The sequence below is a fragment of the Temnothorax curvispinosus genome, unplaced genomic scaffold, assembly GCF_003070985.1.
Source record: "Temnothorax curvispinosus isolate PA1 unplaced genomic scaffold, ASM307098v1 QBEX01009183.1, whole genome shotgun sequence".
NCBI classification, from domain to species: domain Eukaryota; kingdom Metazoa; phylum Arthropoda; class Insecta; order Hymenoptera; family Formicidae; genus Temnothorax; species Temnothorax curvispinosus.
In genome coordinates this window covers 460375-481272 of record NW_020218963.1, presented here as the reverse complement: position 1 = coordinate 481272, position 20898 = coordinate 460375, and the positions used below count along the sequence as shown (strand labels likewise).

Below are 20898 nucleotides of genomic sequence, written 5' to 3'. Positions count from 1 at the left end.
TCTTTGGCGCTCCTCTACCTCGCGAGGTGCTCCGCTACTTAGCATATATAAGAATTATATATGAAATAGGGGTAGAAAGGACCGAAAAATATAATTCACATATAATTCTTTTAAATTCGGTTGATTAGACTTAGCTTTATATGCGATCAAAATTATGGCTCTTTGGCGCTCCTCTACCTCGCGAAACACTCCTCTACCTCGCGAGGTGCTCCGCTACTTAGCATACATAAAAATTATATATGAAATACGGGTAGAAAAGACTGAAAAATATAATTCATATATAATTCTTTTAAATTCGGTTGATTAGACTTAGCTTTATATGCGATCAAAATTATGGATCTTTGGCGCTCCTCTACCTCGCGAAACACTCCTCTACCTCGCGAGGTGCTCCGCTACTTAGCATATATAAGAATTATATATGAAATAGGGGTAGAAAAGACTGAAAAATATAATTCATATATAATTCTTTTAAATTCGGTTGATTAGACTTAGCTTTATATGCGATCAAAATTATGGATCTTTGATCGCGTATAAAGCTGGGTCTAATCAACCAAATCTTAAAAAATTATATAAGAAATAGGGGTAGAAAAAACTGAGAAATATAATAAAATTAGAAATAGATCGATATCTTCAAATTTGCGGAAGTTGGAGCAAGCTCGGACATCAAATCTGCACATACGTACATATATACGTACGGACATGCGATTTTAATGCAATGTTTCGACATTTTAGAATACTCTGAACATATTAACTTAAGCAAATTTGGAGATATCTATCTGTTTCTAATTTTATTATATTTTTCAGTTTTTTCTACTCCTATTTTATATATAATTTTTTTAAATTCGGTTGATTAGACTCAGCTTTATATCCGATCAAAATTATGGATTTTTGGCGCTCCTCTACCTCGTGAGACGCTCCTTTGCCTCGCGAGATGCTTCTCTTGCCTCGCGAAACACTCCTCTACCTCGCGAGACGCTCCTTTGCCTCGCGAGGGAAGCTTCCCTTGCCTCGCGAAACCCTCCTCTTATCTCGCGAGACGCTCCTTTGCCTCGCGAGATGCTTCCTTTGCCTCGCGAATCCCTCCTCTTATCTCGCGAGACGCTCCTTTGCCTCGCGAGATGCTTTCCTTGTTTCGCGAAACCCTCCTTTTATCTCGCGAGACGCTCCTTTGCCTCGCGAGATGCTTCCCTTGCCTCGCGAAACACTTCTCTACCTCGCGAGGTGCTTCGCTACTTAGCTTTATATGCGATCAAAATTTATACAATATATAAATTGCATCTATGCATACAAGACAATATTTTCAAAAATTTGACTTACACCACTATGGCTTTTACCCGTCCATATGTAACATTATTTATAAGAAAATTATATTGTAATAAGGAATTATAAGGAAACGTGTAATAAATTTGAAATTGTATGATACTAATGCCGGATATATTATACGAAATCAACATAAGACGATTTCTTAATAGATAATAACGGTGTTTATTCTTTATCTATAGAATTTCACATTTTAAAAATTATCGTTAATTATTATAATTTTCACATAAATGTGAAGGTTTGAATCAACGCTCAAATAATAGCTTCTTGCTTGCAAAATTTGACATTTATCTGAAAATTAAAATTATAAAATTACGATTATATTTTTCAAAATTATGAGATACAAAGTTCGTAATAATTTTGAAGAATGTAATCTTAATTTTGTAATTTTAATTATCGTAATTCGTTATTAATTGGAATACGCAAGATGGAAGCGCGGCCGCCGCGGCCAGAATATCCCCTCCAGCTGGCTAGTTCGGCTTCGGCACGAACCTAGCACGGACGCAAACCATGTGCGGTTACCGAGCGATACGACGTAGTTGAGTTGCATTTTCTCAGGCGGCGCGTCGGAAAATGCAACACAGCAACACACCAAAAAGGCCGGGATGGCCTCTCTCAGGTTTCTCTCTGGCAACACACGAAAAAGGCCGGGAGCCGGGATGGCCAGTGGCCTCTCTCAGCACTCTCAGGTTTCTCTCTGGTAGAGGTTAGAGATAGAGGTAGATCTGTTTGACATAACTGTCGTCAAGAGTACACAGATTCAATTTTAAATTATCTGCATAGCCCTGCGCGAAATTTACGCGCTATGTGAAGCTTGCGAATTGTTTCGAAACGACCCGGGACATTCGTTGCTCGAGGAAAAGTTACACTGGCATCTCGAGCGGCGCGAAGAGAGGTTAGATTTATCCGCGGCTCGCGGATAATTATATAGGATATAAACATGTCAGACAAGGAGACGACCGATCAGGAGATCCAGGTAATATCCGAGAGACTCCAGAGCGTCACGACCATCGAATCGGCGTGCAACAATGCCCAATCACAGCAGCAGCAGCAGCGGCAGCAGCAGCAGCAGGCGAAGAGCTCGCGAAAGAACAATAATAACGATGCGGCGCGTCAGCCTGTGGACAGCAAAAAAGCTGGAGTCGCCGCCACCACGACTCCCGCGGACGATTATGCCCGCGTGAGGAACGTGCCCGAACTCAATCTACCCGAGAAGATTCTGCTCGTCATCGACACGGTGAGGGAGCAGCAATGTACGCCCTTCAAGCTGGGAACGGGCGCGACGTATCTACCGTTGTTCATGATAAAACGCGTGGTGGAGAACTTTGTTAGCGCCAAGTCCACCATACAGCCTGGGATACACGAATACGCATTGATGAGCCTGAACTCGCGCGGCGCTTGCTGGCTCTGCGACTACACCAGCAATACAAAGACCGTCCTTAACCACTTGGAGAGCATCACGGAGGATGTGCCGGACGAGGAGCAGAAGACCTACGACCTGGGGCCGCTGTTCGAGGTGATACACGCGCGGATTGCGACGCCGGTGAGGAATCAACCGACCTTCACCTCGCGCGTCATCCTGATATATGGACGATCAAATTCCGTCCCGAAGTTCCACACCGGGCAGAAGTATCTGGAGAATCTGACGGAGAATCCGTACTTCTTCTTGGACGTGCTGTTCGCCCACGAACCGCCCAGCGACGACAACATGTGCGAGGCGGTGTACGCCGAAATCGCGGCTCTAGACACAACGAGTTTCTCTTATATCTTCGAGGTAGGCAGAAACGCTGCTAAGATACACGACAATATGGCAAAACTCCTGGCGCATCCCCTCCAGCGCCCGCCGCAGAAAGACACTTCGTATACTCTTTTCTCAATGACTGCCAATCAGGAAGTGCATACTAATGTGTAGTGACAGGTAACTTATTGTATTTTCATGGAAAAAGTTGACGTATTCTCCGTCGTATATCAGATTTACTTTATTAATACGATATAATTCGAAGGCATTATGGTATTTGCTCGTACCAGTAACATCTTTTAAACGATTTTATTTGTGTTTATTGCAAAAGATATAGCGAGAAAGAGGTAGTTGTATATTATATATATTGTTGTCAAACAACTGTCATCAAATAAATCATTTTTATATAGATTTATAAAATAGTCTGTCTTGCGCAAGCAAATCAAACATTACGTAGCAAGAAACCACGGTTCTAGAAACCACTCTACAATGTCTAAGTGGCTAATACGTAATATTAAAATACATTCTATTAATCTTTTTTTTTCCCCTTTACAATAATGTTAGTTCTATTAACTCTTATCATTTATTACAGCCTATTATTGTTCTTTTTTTTTTTTTTTTATATGTCTCATTACTTCATAATTTATATTACATTATATTATATCATTGACCGATTAGATTTCAAAGCTTCGTGATGCTTTGCCATTAAGTGGGCGGAAAGTTTGATTTTTCGGGTAAAAGTGCGTCCGCAAATCTGACAGCAGAACGGCTTTATCCCAAGATGTATTTGTTGATGTCTGACGAGATTAGACGACGTCTTAAACTTCCGTTCGCACATATTACACGCGTAAGGTTGTTCACCGGTGTGCTTCCTCCTATGCTTGTTGAGATCCCCCGCGTGATTGAATTCTTTTTGACAGAATTCGCATGTTAATTGTTTCTTCCTTATATTTTCCGTATTTTTGCGAACTTGCGAATCGTTGGTACCGACTTTATTTTCTGTGTCAATAGAATCAACGCTTCTTTCGGGTTCAACGTCAGTTTCCGTGGCTTTCCCAGCTTGAAAATTTTCGTTGACTCGCGACTTTTCCATTATCTCTAAATCGTCGTTATTCCGATGGGTGGTAGATCCCGTTGAACTCTCGATATAAGCTTCCTTGACAGTTGTTTTTTCGAAAGGTGAACGTATATCGGGAAAATTTCTTTTGAAATTATCTTCGAGTTTGATAATACAAGGTATAATACAACAAATTGTGTTCAAAACCTAAGGACAAAAGCAAAGTATTAAAATTATAAAAATCTATTTATGTATAAGATGTAATAAGATAGGATAAATGAAAAGATATAAGTTCGATTGTCCACCGATTTTTCTAAATGCGTCTTAAATGAATTGCAAAATACTTGCAAAATACGTTTTATTTAGCGTAAGATATTTTTCATGGTTTCTAGAGGTAATTACAATGTGATATATAATTTACAAGTTGTTTTTAAAATATTACAATAATAAATATAAATACAATAAATGTTACAAAAATTATAATAGTTCAATAAATTTCTCTATTACACAGTCATCTATTATAACATTTATTTGTATCCTGATAAAATAGATAGATGACACTCGTCGAAAAGCGTTTCAGTAATTTGTATAAAGATAATTGACATCACTTTATCTGACGTTTACATTTGACATAATTCTCAAGACATAATATAATTTTGCGTTATAGGTAAATCTCGTTGCAGATAACGTCAGTTATCTTCAACCTAGATATATTTTTCTAATTATTGCCTATTTAGATTTGGCATAAAAGATTTTAATTTCAAATTCTTCGAAAGCCACAAATCGATATTAGGTCTTGCAGAACAATTGTAATTGATACGATACTCGCTTGCTGTCTATCGTATATAGTGTTATATGTGCTTACCACAAGTCTGAAATTCAATTTTTGTAGAAGCGTATATGTCTCCTTGTCGCTTCCGAATACGGACACGGTATGTTTCTTGCAGCAGAAATGACAGCGTCCTCGAGCATCGCACGACATACTCCTGAATATTATTATTAACGTATTCTTAAAAGTACGATTAGGCAAAAAAATAGCGTATTGGCGGTTGCCAATGTGCTTGGATAATGACGTAGAGTTCCCCGGGAAAACAGATGATATTGTGCGTTGTATAGTGTGTAGTGGAAGTACCATCACGGGGAATACCCGATTGGTGTGTCCAGACAAGCCTTTGGTAAATGCGTATAAACAGATACAGATGCACGTTACACGTATATATGTATGCGTAGTAACAGATTCTATAGGAGAGATAAAAAACACACAATAAAAGAAACAATCTTTACGAGTATCATAAATAAATATTAATTGTATCAAGAGTCAATCTCGCGTAGAAAAGTTGGGGACATTGTTTGGATCCTTGATCCGTTTGCATACTTGAGATCGCATGTTAGATATATGATCAATTGTCAAACTCGGATAAATCGATTTCTGTAAACGATGAGTTTATATATATTACAACTACGACTGCAAATACATTCCGCGAGTATCCTCTATAAATATCACAAAATGTCATACGTGTCGATCTTTTCTTAACAAAAATCGAGATATCAGTAATTTTTTAATTAAGAAAGAGTTTTTCAAGAATGAAGATAAGAATTTAAAGATATTCTGTATATTTAAAAATAATGATACACATTTCCTTGATAAAAATACACATACACATATCCAAAGTAAAGAATACACAATCATACAGTTGATAACGCGCTTACGAATCGTCTATGGATTATGTTAGATTAAACGCTATATGTACAATATGTGGTTGTAATAATTACAGTCAGGTATCTGTCAAGATGGTCCCGTTTTTATAGGATTATATTTAGATAAGATTTAAAATATATTAGTCTGTTATTAATTAATAAAAGATTCTTTGGTCTATTATTAGAAGTTTGATCAACTTTTTCTTAAAGAAAATGTATAGCGGTATCAACATTATATATTTTTATAAGTAGCTTCTAATTCTGTTCAAGAAAAATCATCTGAAACTGATAATTTTATTGTCTATTTCTTTCTTCCAATTTGCAAGTTCTTTTCTGAATCACGAATAGTATATTATTACCACCTGACATTTTCCTTGCGGAGGATATATCGATTCCGCTATATAACTAAAATCGATTCGTTATTGAAATTAATAAAAGTTAAGTTAGAATAACACCGCGTCTACATTATCGGATAGCGTAATTGATAATCTGGCAATTATAGAATAATCGTAATCTATTTTTATATCACAGAAATGTAAATCACTTGTTTAACATAACGTCCGCTCGCTCGTCAGAGATAAATACGCAATATCACGAAGTATATTAAAAAAATTTCTATCATTTCGTCTAAAATCGGCTTTGCGTGTGTGGTTGCACTTATCTGACCAACGAAAATAAAAATGTGGACGAATGCTTTCTATAAATATTAATACTTCGTAATAGTTATGACTAAACGTTCGTCTATTGTATTGGCACATGATTATTTTAATTTATGATCACGTTTTTATACATTACGTGCAATGATTGTCACATTTATTCGAAATAAGGCGAAAGAAAAGGAAACGCTTGCCAACAAATTTGTGATCATATCGGAGTAAATCTGCTGTAAAGCTTTTCCATAATGTGACTTTAGCACTTTAGGGCTATTTACGTAGATGTATGTCTTAAAATGTTTGCACGCGAATCACAGAACTCAAAAGACAAACGATAAAAAGCAGTAACGTTACACTCGAACTTGATGCCGAGGATGTCTGTACTTTCAAGAGTTGGTCAAAATATGTCAGATACATCGCGAATTGCTTTATCATATCCGCGATACGCTTGTCGTATCCTGACATTTGCATTTCTTCGGTCGACGAAATTTGAGTAGTCTCGGACTTGTCCTCATTGTCATCAACCGGCGGTTTCCAGTCCCCGCATTTAGGAAAATTATTAGGCACAGGTGGCAACTCCTTGTTTTCGCCCACCTTGAAGATCAGCGACATTCCTATCTCCGCGTGAAACTCGATGTGACAATGGAATAACCAATATCCTGAAGAATATCGATTAATTCAATTATTTCCAAGGCCATATTGATCCCTCGATCTTTTTTTCCGCTGTTTATATGAATGCTATTGTGAATTCTTACCTGGATTATTGGCGTAAAATCGTACAATAGTATAACCACCGTCAGGCACGGTTACTGTGTCCTTCAGAGGTGCTCGTTTGAGTTTTCTGTGTATCAAACCTTGATTATCTAGTTCTCTCACTTCAGCGACAGTAGTATTAGATCCTATCTTTTCCATAGCCACCACGCGGAACTGATAACCGTGAAGGTGAAACGGATGATTCGCATCGAAGGCAACACCTGTCAAGGATCATTAGTTACACTAGTTATAGTAAAGCTCAGACAGAGTTTAAATAATCAGAAATACGAAAGATATATCTATTGCTTACACACCTTCGTCGACCAGAATTAGTTCCACTACGCTGTTGGTCTCAACTTGAAGCACGTGAGTGCAAGCGCAATAATCACTCTCGCATTCCTCAACCGTACTGGAGTTGCAAAACTGATCCGGTTTAATAAGGTGTCTTTCAGATAGGAGAGGAAACGGTGGTAACTTCATTGATATGTGGTTCAATTGCGGTGTGAGCACTTGTTGTTCCACTAAAAATTCACGATCGAAATGTTTTATGAAACAATAAACGATATGTATGTGTACAGTAAAATAAAGTAATTGAAAGCATTATTTAGTAAAATACTTTTCAATAATTAAACATTTAGTTATAGACTTGTTAAAAGATATAACGTACATTCATGTAAAATAGACATAGAAAATTAATTATATTATTTTATTTTTGAATATATTTTTTATTATAAATTATTATTTTTAAATATTTGAATATATTTACCTTGATTGAAGCCATACAAATTTTTGCGGTGAAATTGCGGATTATCCTTCCCGTAAAAATCGTACGATATGTAAAATTGATAATCAGGTTCTCTGGTGTTTGAAGCGTCATCGTTGTCCGTCGCATTCAACATTGGCATACTGATGCTGTTATTCGATTCAGTTCCTTCATTTAGAGCGTTTACTTGCTGAAACCAGAAATGTTGTTTTTTAAATTTTTTTAAAGAAATCTGAGATGAAGGTAAAGTAACATCTCATCAGAAACTGTTTAAAAGATATTATAAAGAGGGCATGAAAACATCAATATACGTACTAGTCCATAGGTATCATTTCTTGTACGATTGTACGAAACTTCTAACAGCGGTTCTTCCTCAGGTGCGCCTTCGTATCGCAATATTGCGACTTGATAGGCACTCAAAAATCTGTCGTCGCAATCCATCAGTCCTCGAAATCTCATCCAGTAATTGTCCACCGGTTGGTCCATCTCAATTATAAAATCGAACCTTTCACCGGCGTAACTTACCAATGATTCGGCTGCAATCGTTACGTAATATTTATGTATCAAAAAATGACACTTTCGATAAACGATTTTGTGAAAAAGTAGTGGCACGTAAAGGTGAAATCGTACCTTGCACCGGTTCGACATCGCGCCCGTCTGAACTGACTACGTACAAAGTATGGTTGTCGACAGAAACTTCTATAGGGCAATTCAGGAATTCTGCATTAATAAGTCTGAATCTGTATCGGAAATTCTGCAAGCAAATGAAGAATAAAAATTTGATGTATAAAAATACATACAAATTATATAACTTTATTTTAAACGAGGAAAAAAAATAGAAATAATCTCTAAACCTTAGAAGCAATTTTAGAATAAAGTTATTCCAACTATAAGATGCTCCCTTTGAAATAAATTGATCTGTAAGATATTTAGTTGACTTTAATTTGAAACACTTTTCCGTATTTTTAATAACATCGAAGATATTTCAGAAAATTTTGCTAAATAAAATATGTTTTTTCTTTTAATTTGTCTTTGATGAAAATATTTTATCTTTTTCTTATATAAATACACATTTAACAAAACAAAGATTTTTAAAAGTGTTAAAAGTAATAATTGTGTGTGCTTTATTTTAAAATCGGGCACCAACTCGAAATAGAATAATGTGAAACATCTTACAGACATTTGTCAGCCTTTTATGTTACGAATACTTTCTCCTGGAAATTTACCGGTTTTACGAGGAACGTCGTAATAGGCATATCGGTCAGAGTTTCATTTTCATCCTGAATAAAACGGCCCAGACCGTTTATGAGTAAGTTCGGCGCTTTATTATGACCATCCGCATGGTAATGTGATAGAAACTTGGCGACACTTAGTTCATGAATCCAATCAGCGACTACTAGCGTATACTCATCGTAGTCATACAGATCCTTGTGCCAGTCTATTTTAGGAGGTACACGAACGATCAACGGGCCAAACACACCGTCACCTCTTTGAAATCCTGCAGACAGATATGCAATACAAAACCCTACAAACGAGACTCTTGGAAACAAATCATTTGCCATAATATGTTATTAATAGCTATCAATAAATTATTAATTAAACGAATTCGTTAATTCAAACAATTTTTTTTTAACTTTCCACAAACAATATCAGATTATATTTGGGAAGGACTTAGCGTACCTATGTGAGAGTGCCAGAAGTGCGTGCCGGCTTCGGTGGCGATGTAATTGTATCGGAAGGTCGCTCCAGGATGGATAGGGCATTGCGATACGTAGGGTACACCGTCCATGTACGGCGTGGTGAGATGATGCTGGCCGTGCCAATGCATCGTCGTGCTTTCCGCGTGCAATAAATTCATCATATCAACTATTATCCTGTCTCCTTGGCACACCTATAATTAAAGTAATTCCCCTTGAAATTTTTCATTCTCATCACGCTTGATTTGCGCTGATTCGCGGCAGCCGCTTGTCGCAGATCGCGCTAAAATTAGATCGCAGACCAGATATCATTATCGACGATCGTTCGTGGCTTGTAATTAAAATAAAATTATACACGCGAGACTGAATCACGGTATGTTCCCAGACACTGCGAACAATTCTATTTTCGTATCTAACTGTGATGAAATTGCAAGCGAAATCTAGAGGTGGGAAACGAACGAATGCGTGTGCGCGTAGACAAACAAAATAAACGTCACGCGGATGATTCCTCGTAATCCTCGTTAAACAATCATTACAAGATCTCGGCCTCAAAGTGAATTAAATTATAGGAAATACGATCTTTGCAAAGTGAATTCCACTGCCCTACTCTCGTGATGTCATTGTATAATGAGGAAGCATTGGCGAGTGGCAATTAAGCTCTGCAGACGAAGTGGTGAATCATTTCTTTATGTTATTGATCGAACTAAAAACAATCTGACTAAGAAAATACTAATTAGAGATAAAATGAGTGATAACAACTTGGGCGTATTTCCAAATAATTTTTTTATATTCGCGAAATTTAAGACATTAAGAGATGAAGATCGAAAGAGGGATAACTAGCAAATATTGTATAATTAAATGGGGCTTAACATCTTTTACCTCTCCAATTTAATAAGATATTTAAATTTATATTTATTCGTGAATTTTCATAATACCACATAAACTTGTAAACAAAAAAAAGATGACTCATGATCTTCCTGCTGAATGAAAATGATATCAAAGTGAATGAAGCAGGAGCACAGGCAAAAATCTAACAGAAATTTGTTTTTCAATATTACCTCGATCGGCGGGCCTGGCATTTGCCGGTTCACGACCATGAGTGATCGCTTCATGCCGTCCGCCGGGACGCAATGAGGCCGAAAACAGTCTGTAATATTGAAGGGGCAGTCGTAACACGCCTTGCTCATTGTATGATAAGACTCCAGCTTGAAGGTATAATAGCAGTCCAAAGGCGCCGCATCATCCTCACATGTTCGTCGACATGCGTGACGCTTCCAGTCAACGACATCGGCAATTTCGGGATCAATGGGTGCCAGACCAAAGTCATCGTCCGCCGTTATTACCATTTCTAAAATCCGATAAATGCCGATTAAAAAAAAAAGATTCTCTCTAAAGCCTTATTTTATTTCAATCTAAACGCATTCCTAGACAAGATGCGCATACATGAAAGTTTAAAAAATATTTGATAGCCACATTTTTAATAAATATTTTTAATAAATATTTTAATAAATATTTTTAATAAATATTTCGATTGACTTTCGAACTAGTTTCTCAGCTAGTACGCGCGATCATTTCTTTATGTTATTAATTCTCGCAGAGCAGATAACTCCGATAATTACTGCTCAATTAATTTTGTTTTTTGAAAGTTATATTTTATTTGATTATATTTGCGCTATAAATTATCTTAATTATGTATTATTCTAGAGTATTTTAGATAAAAGATGCGGAATGCGAATGTTTGAACATATTTTTCAACTACAGGATAAAAACTCAATTGTTGCAAGATCAAAAGTAGAGAAATATGACCCAGGCATGTACGGAAATAGAATAAAAGTGAAAACTCCAGTTCAATGTCGCAAGCAAAATTAATATTTATCATGAAAAATATCACTCACCTGATCGACTTTTATAAACAACTAACTGAAGCAGTAAGAGCAGCACGTTCCAGATTGTCATTCTCGATCTGTAACAAAAGTAGCTCATTCAGGAAGACATCAAGCATGTGTATAAATTGAATTATAACGTTTTGTGAAATCTGATAAATTACGGAGATAACAACTCGACGACGATAACCGAGTGAAACTCAAAAGATACTGTATGTCCGTGTTTTATGCAATGCGTGAGCGTGAACTTGTGAGTCTGAAATTTGCTTAGGCACTGTATAATAGTACAAAAAATAAGTAAATTGATTCGAGTTGAGAAAGAATTAATTTCTAATCTTTGAAAATGAGAATTAATTGGAAAATATTTGGATCTTCATTTTTTTACACTCTAAAATCATTTTGTATATGTATATCACAAAGCAATTAAGCAATAAATCAATTTTCTAAATTTTCCCTGTATAAAATAGTATAATCTTAATATTTTCTTCATTTATATTACAAAAATTATTTATCGCTCAGCTTACAATCTTTCAATTATAAATCAATTATGATCTTGCTTAAGCTGATACTTTTTTATGACGTGTTTCATATCTTTATATGGAGATACAGTCATAGATTTCTCGTACAAATAAATCAGAAGTGTGAAATTACTGAAGATTCAAGGGTATTATTTACTCAGTCAGTTTAGCTTGAACGATCGCGAGGTTCATTTAGACTTTACGTTTTCTTACGTCAAAGTAGCGATAAAGCAGCAATGGTAAGATAATACACGTGTACAGAATGTCCCACTTCTGATGCTTTTTAATGATCGGTTAGTCAACGCGCGCGCGTGCGTCAAGATTTTTTTCTCAACAAAATGGCAAGGATAATCATTTATCAACGATTTTCGGATTGCGTGGCATTACAACTACTATTCTAATTAACAAATTTCGTTAAAGTAATATATTGTAAAGTAGTATAAAATTATCTAACTTGAAATCACTCAATAGACACGTTGCCTGCTTAAACTTAATTCGCGATAAACCTTTTATTTTTAAGTATATTAATTGTGAAAGTTATCTAGGATTAGTTGTTCGTTGAGACGGTATCATGAAATCCATTTTGTTTCTTCTTACGGACTTAATATACCCATCGTACTTCTTTAGTTTAATAAATATATTTTAACATAAAAATTGACACACACACACACACACACACACAATAATGATTATTGCTCTCACGGAAAATTTATGCGAGAGATATACCTCGTTTAATTGCCATAAATTGCCGCGTATAAAGTAGCGTTTTATGTTTCAAGAGAGAAATCGTCAATCGTTATCGGTAATGTTGAAATTCCTAACGCATCTTACAACACAACGTGTCATATATATATAGCTTCACAAATTTAGCACACTTTGACGCAATGTGCCTGCATCGTTGCAGCACGCGAGACGTAGCTGTTATCCGCAATTATGTTAATAATCGTTTCATTATTGCAAAAGTTAATTTTACCGTTCCGAGCAAATTTATCGCAGTGCTTTTCGCCTTTTCTTGACGATGAAGCAACTTTAAACATCAAGACAATTATCGGAATCATTTATAAATAAATCCGTAGAAATACGAAATATTATTATCATTAATATTTTTATTGTTAATTATTATTAAAATATCAACTGTCCATCGAGAGGATGCTTATTATATGATATTATACGAGAAAATACTGGCACGGTCGTGGCTGCGTCGCGGCAGTAATAATAATTATTGTGTTCTCTCGTTTTCTGTTGTAACTTTATGATAAAATAAGTTTTGAATCGTCTACGGTTGATGCATGATTAATAATTGTAGGTTTTCTTTCGTAATTGTACGATAGAAAACTTAAAGTTTCCTTTATTATTATGAATCACAATTGATTACGAGAGATTTTCAATCATTTCTTCTCGATAAATTCCAACAAAATAGAAAACAATAAATTACTATTCTGTCTCAAAATTCTGTCGTACGATTGAATCCATTTTCAACAAAGAACAAAAGAAAATAATAAGAAATGATAATATTTCTTTCGGAACAATAGGTTACGACAGGAAACGATAAGATTCTTTGCAAATCGTATCGGTTCCTATCGTTTTTTTATTGATTTCTTTTATCAAGGATCTTTGTCATTGTACGAAATCAAAGATCGAGATGCGTGCAATCAAAATTATCTTGAATGTATAACAATGCAAATGATATTAGCAAAATAACGAAACGTATAAAAATTTTTGTACATGCGCTAACAGGGCATTACATCATCTCAATGTGTTCTTCGGATAGAGAAAATCATTAGAGAAATCCAAGAATTTCAAGGATATTTCAGTAACCCGAATCCTACGTCATTTTTAAGGTAATAATCGAGAGCATTAGTCAGATAGTATGTAAATAATGTAAAGATTTTTTACATCTAATCACTGTTGGATCCGATACAAAGTCGCTGTATATCATTAAAAAATAATTTTCAAGGGAAATCTAGATATACGTCAACATTTTTTAAATATTACTCTTTAAGTTGATGGAGAGATATTTCGGCAAACATAGTGCGATTTTTAATGATACTGTGCTTCTGCGCCTTTTATTTAGCAGTGAAAAAAATACAAGCAGACTACCGCGACTTACCGCATTGTGCTCTCAATTACGATAAATAATATAATTCGAGATGCTGAGGGTCACGGGGATGACGAGCACTAACACACAAGAATAAAACGCACTATTATAGCCGATACGCGACACGCGTCGTCGGGCGTTCAACTCTCCTGGTCACAGGCCAGATTCGGATGCACTGTGTCACACGGAAATCGTGTCTCTTCTCTCGTCCTTGTGACGAAAAAAAAAAAAATACGACACACCACCAGAACGTTTTACGTGGATGACGCTTTATAGAGGACTGGACCGGCGTCGCGACCATTCGCTCCTCTATATGACAGCAGGAGGTCCTCTCCTCTACCGTTAAGGTTGCACATACCCCACGAGAGGGGCCTCTTGTCTTACGTGTGGTCAGGTATAAACGTACGTACGATGCGACGATACGAGATATAGGGTATTCACAGATTCCTCCTCTTTTGTGGTTCTCAGGTTCCCCGCCTGACCTCGTCGCTCAAGCTTGAAACCAGTAATTCTGCGTTCCACAGTTTTTCCCGAAAGAGAATTCGTCAGTGGACTTTCCACTCGTTATCCGAGCCTCGTTGACCAGCCTGCATGCGTGCAGGTAGATACGCAGAGCATGCGTGAAATGATGATCCGGCGATATTTACCTCCTTACAGAAAATTAATACGTACAGACTGGAAATAATAGAAACTCCCGGCAAGCTAAACTACAGATGAAAAAACAGATGATAAAATTTAGATCAAATTTTTCAATTAATCTCACACGAACTTTACTCGAACGGAACTGTAATTTGGAGCTTAATTATACGAAGATACATAAAGACTGTAAAGACGCAAGGAACGAACTTTCTTAATATTTTCGGAAGAAGAAATCGCTTTAGATTAAAAATAGCTTTCGCTGCTTAAAATCCATAAAACGCAATAAAAACAAATTCCAAATTTATATTATTATATTATATTTCTTATATTAAACGCACTTCTGCTAGATCTGTTTTCTTTAGTTCCTGGATTGAATTGAATATTTATGAACATGCGATGTTTTACATAACTAGGTGATCTAGCCAATGCAAATAATAAATTACAATGTTACGCGTTAATAAGCTATACATTGATAAAGCTATTTTAAGAAAAGTATACTCATATATTTATATATGATTAACGTAAAGATGGAATTGTAATAATTTATTTGACAATATCGTATAAAAATATAATTTGAAATTTAATCAAGATTTAAGTCATCTTTTATCGATAAATCATCTGTATTACGCATTAATCCAATTGAAAGCGAAATGCAAAAAAGACAAAGACAATTTATCGATCAAATGAGATAAGAAATCTGATGCTTTTTAGAATTTCGAATCTCGTCTTGAAAACACAAAACGCATACAATTGAATATACAAATATAAAGCAGTTTACGTACAAAAGAAATTGCACATCGTTATCATCTACATCCATAATACTTTTGTGATATGATATGTCAGCTTAATTTATTATTTCCTTTAAAATCTTGCAACGATAACGATATATTGAATGTATTACGAAATTTTATCGGTAAATTGTAAATTCCATAATGAATAAAACACCATATAACTTACTTGATATTTATAATCTCACTCACTTTCGGCGTATGTCAAATTTCAATTCTCTCGTAGTCGGAAAAAAAGATCACTGGCTACGTGACATCGTAGCTCCCAGTTTCGGATTCGCGGTTTGATAATGCTATTTCTTAAATATGACGGTTGATGTTTATCAACCGACTTATCTTGTCGATCGACGTGACATTATTCACAGTTCGTCCATCGCCGACACCTTGACGCGCTTGTTTTATACGAGAACGTGGTGTTGAGATGATACGAAGAAGAAAAAAAAAGAAGAAGAAGAAGAGAAAGAGAAAAGGAAAGTAAGGAAAGAAAAAGAAGAAGAGGAGAAAAGAAGGAGGAAGAGAAAAAGAAGCGATGTCGAGTTACGCGTCTTGAAAACCCGATAACGCACTCACTCGTGAATACGAAACGCGCGGCACGCTACGTATGCAATTTGAAAGAAAAATCCCCGTTATCTTTGGCGGAATCGAACTTAATACCCGGACCCCGCCAAATGTGATAAGTAGATTAGTTTCGCAAATCCCAGAAAGACTTGGACATGTCGTGTCACCTTGCCATCTCAATTCGCACGTATGTAATATCGGCATAATTTCAATCATTTCAGGGTCCTCCTCTTCCCTCCTTTAAAGATTCCAGAATATTCCTCGCAGAGGACATTTATGTATTCTTGAATATTATCCAGTTTTGTTAGTTCTGCAATTCAATATTACAATTCATTAGTGCACGATATTGCTATATCGTTTTATTCAAGGTGCATGTAAAGCATATATCTTTCCTCGGACACATAAAGCGTATCAGGTATATATTCTCACGTCTTATTGCGCACGTTAAAATCACGTGTTTTATCGATATTATCTTCTATAATGAATTCCATTCTTGTCAATGTAATGAATTAATCGAGAATGAGTTCCTAGGATTAATTTACTACATCACCATACATAAACATAAAACACATACACACATATACACGTTAGGATTTATCGCGTCTAGAATGAAACGGATCGACGTATGTTATCAATTGTCACACGTCGCATATATTGTTTTCGCGAATCGCAAAAACTAAGCGCGTGTTTCGCGATCGTACGCAGGTAAACGTATGCGCGATTGCTCCGAAATACGCAAGCGTATGTCTCAATTAATTAATGACGCAATATTACACCATAATTACTTACGATGCGAACCGAGCAGCTTGTGTAATCGCAAACGAGAGGTGAAAAATGAGAGGTGCAAGTATTCATATATATTTTTAACCGCGACGTGTTTTTGCATATGATTGATGAGAGGTCTTTTTACGAACTTGAAATATCTACTTGCTAATCGGATTAAATCCTGTAAAAAAAATGGGTAAACAAAAAGGATGACGCAGTCTCTCTCCATTTCGTGATATACTTCTGTGAATTTTTTATCCTCGAAATCTTTTGTTTTCGTGGTAAAAAAGAAATATGAATCCGATAATATGAGTAACCGACTAATAATCTGTGTACAGAAAACTGTAGTCAATTATGATAATCCTCAATCAAAGATTGAAGATAATCTATATAATTAAGATCGTAAACATCGACCCTGGCACGTCAAAAAGACTAAAGAACAGAAATCTAGAAATATTCTTAATCTCAAGAAATAAATCTTTTTTGACATTAAAACAGAATTGACTCAATTTTACGAAAACAAGTTTTACTTGTAGCTTTTTTCAATTACCTATTGTTCATATTACAAAACAGATGTTTGTGCGTGCAAGCAATAATATCACTTTAAAAACGCAACAAATTCCTTTTAAACGAATTCGATACATTTAATTTCTGTTCGGCAATTTTTGCTCTCTTATATTTATACGACATTTAATGTGTGAAAACGACATTATAACTTTCTAGAGGCTGCATATGGTGACATTCGTATCTTAATGAAATACTTCCGACACTAGAAAGCTAGAGATTCAACTGATAAACACTGATATACATTTTATACGCACGTCATTTTCTTGAGATAAGATACGATTAAGGTATGTTTTCGAGACGAAAATTCCGTTGTGATTTTGCGTTTGTCCATTATATCGGTTTTAAACATAACAGATTAAATCCATATACATATATTTAATACGTAAATCCCGGTACCGGATTACATCACAAAACAAATATTCGGAAGATTAATGGAGGCGGAAGTAAAAAGAGGAGCATTCCGCATTACAAATCAGATGCTATTCTTACTCGGCATGGTTTTTACAAATAAGGCAGTTGAAATCGGTATGGACATCGACTTGCACTTCTTTGGCAAGAATCCCATGAAACAGGTTCCGAAGGGAATTCCCCGTTCTGCCCAGGTCAACGCCAAACGGGCAACCGGTAATTGCCAGCTCGCGTCAATCGATGACGTTTAACCGTTTTATAAGAACTTCCTAGTTTATTTCTGTAACCCGTCTATTATAGTTTATGATGTAAGCGAGTACTTTTTTATAGACTTTATTCACCAATTTTTCGACTGATTATTATCATTATTTTGTGTATCATAATTAACAGTCGTTCTTCTTTAGTTCTTTATAGCTTGTCGAAGAATATAACATTTTGCTACCGTTTCTCGACGGTCATCCTACAAACGGCAAGTGCTGCGATTTTCGTTACGTATTACGATTACCTTGACTATCCCCCTACGCCTCGAAGAGTGTATGTAAGCGTAGCTAAAAGAAGCAGAAAATGGATTCTCTACAGATTAAATTCGCCAGATAAAAACAGATGTGTTTAAAACGTAAAAGAGAGAGAAAGATGTTGCTGCACATTACATAATTTGGAACGGGCCCGCGATCGCGAAGGTCGCGTGATGAACGCGTAAGGAATAACGACAAAATGATAACCATAAGGCAGGAGAGCATTGTGAGAGTAAGAGGCGAATTATCCATATTGCACGGAGACTTACTCAATCGACCAACCAACCGCGGGCCATGGCCGCAAAATCCAAGGGTCATGGAAAGCAGATGCGAGTATAAGATGCGTGTAGATGCAGAAACGTTACGAAACGTTACGACCAACATCCGTGCGTGATACTTCAGTTTTCCTTCTCGCGAAAGAGCGTTAATGTTCAATTTTAATCATTACACATTATCGCGGCCACGCGACCGCAAAGAATACCTGCATATGATTTTCATAATTTGTCCATTTAGTATTTGCGTCAAACCGTCATACGCGGGGTTTCCGTATTAAAACTTGGAATACGAGCGTAACTACGAATGTAACTTTACGTTACACTCGTTCCAAATTTTAATATATAGCAGATATTTTTCTTTCAACTTGTTATTGAAATTGGATATTTAATGTATTACTTATCTACATATTGATAAGCTACATTTATAAGATAAAAATTTTGCCACTTAAAAATTTCACTTAGGTTACCTCGCTAATAGTGCTAACGTTAAGAACAGAAAAGAAGAAAGAATAGAATAGAACTAAAATAAAGTACAAAACTTTTAAAATTATATTAATATAAAGTTATATACATATGTGTGCATACGCGCAAGTGTATAACAATGTAATATTTTTCAATAATATGGGAATTTTAAATATTGACAATTTTATTACGATAAGTATATAGTTACTACTCCCAAGTAGCAGAGTGACGTCAAGTGACGTATTACTAAGGTCTTAATAATGTCTTAATAATATATCATTAAGACGTCTTTAGACGTCATCCTGCTACCTGGATTCTTAACGATCACAAGATTCATTATCATCTTTTTTCGCTAATATAGACCGCAAAATTAATTTCTGCAGTCATGTGTTTACCTGCAAGTCCATATTTACTAACCATCCAGTTGCGCCGTGTTAGAATCAATTTTTCACGCGAATCCTCATCCCAGTAACGATCCCGCCAATCTCGACGGACAAGGCGAGAGAAAGTCCAGTCCGGAGTAGGTATGTCTCGGCGGCGAACGTAACGTTGTCAACGTTGACGAAAACAAAATGCGCGTAACAGCATCATGCAACAAGGATGGAAAGGAACATTCCTCTCGACCCTGCAAGCAAATAAAGCAATTAAATCACTTGCGTCGATCGCGTTACACCATAATTCTTCTCTTTCTTCATATAAATAAATTCTTTTTTTTCGCACAACTCGCGACGATCTCATTCGACAATTCGACGTTTATAAGGACGATGCTTTCGGGCAATTCATGCCGAAGCAGATAGCAAACAAGTGAATAATATTTGATTTCTTGTACGTAGTATTGAAACCATCTATAATATTGACATAAATGAGATATACAATGGGATTTCGAATGTTCAAGTTTCAAGTTAACAGAAAATTATTTTGATTCAATGTGAAAAGTTCAAGAATTAAAAATAAAATATATAGTTTAATAAATAGGACATTTCGAACTGCACTGACAAGTCTTCTTCAACGTTATTTCGATTGTCGTTTTTTTTGTCCTATTTCAGAGCTTTACCTTCACGTTTCGCGTATTGTCTTACCTTTATCTTTTTACTTTTAAATTCTTGCGATTTATACTACAGCAAAGCAGACAGCTAGGCCTTCACGCATGCCGTTCGTCAGAAATAGCTGAGTAATTAGGAATTATCTTCAGCCTTTTGTAATCGGCTCTGTAAATGAGTGCGATAATAAATGACTTTTTTTTACCGTCCTCAAGGAAGTTGCTTTTTTCAAATATTCCCTTCTTTTGAACGTTTATTTAAAATACACTTAATTCAAGATTGCCAAGCATATTACAATTTTTTTATTAGCTGAAATTAATTAGGATTTTTTAAAAATTTCTGGTAAGGAAGAAAGAGCAAAATTCAGGTGAAAACTAGACGCAACATATAAGGTTAAGGAAATTGTGTACAAATTCACGTTTTACCATGTTTATATATTTTTGCATGCGATAAGATTCGAAAACGAGAAAGAAATACTCTACTGTCCAATCTGACGTGGATCGCTCCGAATGTATCCAGCTTGACGCGATAAGACAGCATCTGAGAGCCTCTTCCGAACCTCTGAACAACCTGAACGTCAGTGATAAGGCGGGTCGCGTCGCGCTCGCGCCAGAAACTGCTGAAGAAAGAACAGAAAGACACTCGGCGCGCCCTCTGTAGGAACGCGGGGGAAGCGGAAAGCGGAGTACTCGGCGACGAAACA

The 20898-nt window shown here is 36.0% G+C and overlaps 3 protein-coding genes across 12 annotated transcripts; 1 reads left to right on the top strand and 2 right to left on the bottom strand.

The window, feature by feature from the left end:
* Nucleotides 1-1921: 1921 nt before the first annotated feature.
* Nucleotides 1922-3469, top strand: LOC112458774 (BRISC and BRCA1-A complex member 1-like). The gene has a single exon (XM_025022562.1). The coding sequence runs from the start codon at nt 2261-2263 to the stop codon at nt 3230-3232; it is 972 nt and encodes a 323-aa protein (XP_024878330.1). The 5' UTR covers nt 1922-2260; the 3' UTR covers nt 3233-3469.
* Nucleotides 3470-3716: 247 nt separating this feature from the next.
* Nucleotides 3717-5670, bottom strand: LOC112458740 (zinc finger protein 251-like). Its single transcript, XM_025022506.1, has 2 exons — nt 4981-5670; nt 3717-4322 (listed from the first exon to the last, which is right to left on the bottom strand). Exons 1-2 carry the CDS (start codon nt 5248-5250, stop codon nt 3717-3719), a joined length of 876 nt encoding a protein of 291 aa, XP_024878274.1. The 5' UTR covers nt 5251-5670.
* A 42-nt stretch (nt 5671-5712) lies between these two features.
* LOC112458741 (laccase-like) lies at nt 5713-20759 on the bottom strand. Of its 10 annotated transcripts, none has more exons than XM_025022508.1 (14): nt 20678-20759; nt 20235-20363; nt 19551-19780; nt 16331-16473; nt 11575-11642; nt 10738-11027; nt 9663-9873; nt 9209-9480; nt 8613-8736; nt 8298-8518; nt 7986-8172; nt 7534-7740; nt 7222-7440; nt 5713-7125 (listed from the first exon to the last, which is right to left on the bottom strand). In XM_025022508.1, the coding sequence occupies exons 4-14, from the start codon at nt 16336-16338 to the stop codon at nt 6758-6760; spliced, it is 2175 nt and encodes a 724-aa protein (XP_024878276.1). In that variant the 5' UTR covers nt 16339-16473; nt 19551-19780; nt 20235-20363; nt 20678-20759; the 3' UTR covers nt 5713-6757. The 10 variants fall into 10 exon arrangements, with proteins under 10 accessions (XP_024878276.1, XP_024878277.1, XP_024878281.1 ...); XM_025022509.1 differs by having other exon boundaries at nt 19573-19780; XM_025022513.1 differs by lacking the exon at nt 16331-16473 and having other exon boundaries at nt 19573-19780.
* Nucleotides 20760-20898: the final 139 nt, after the last annotated feature.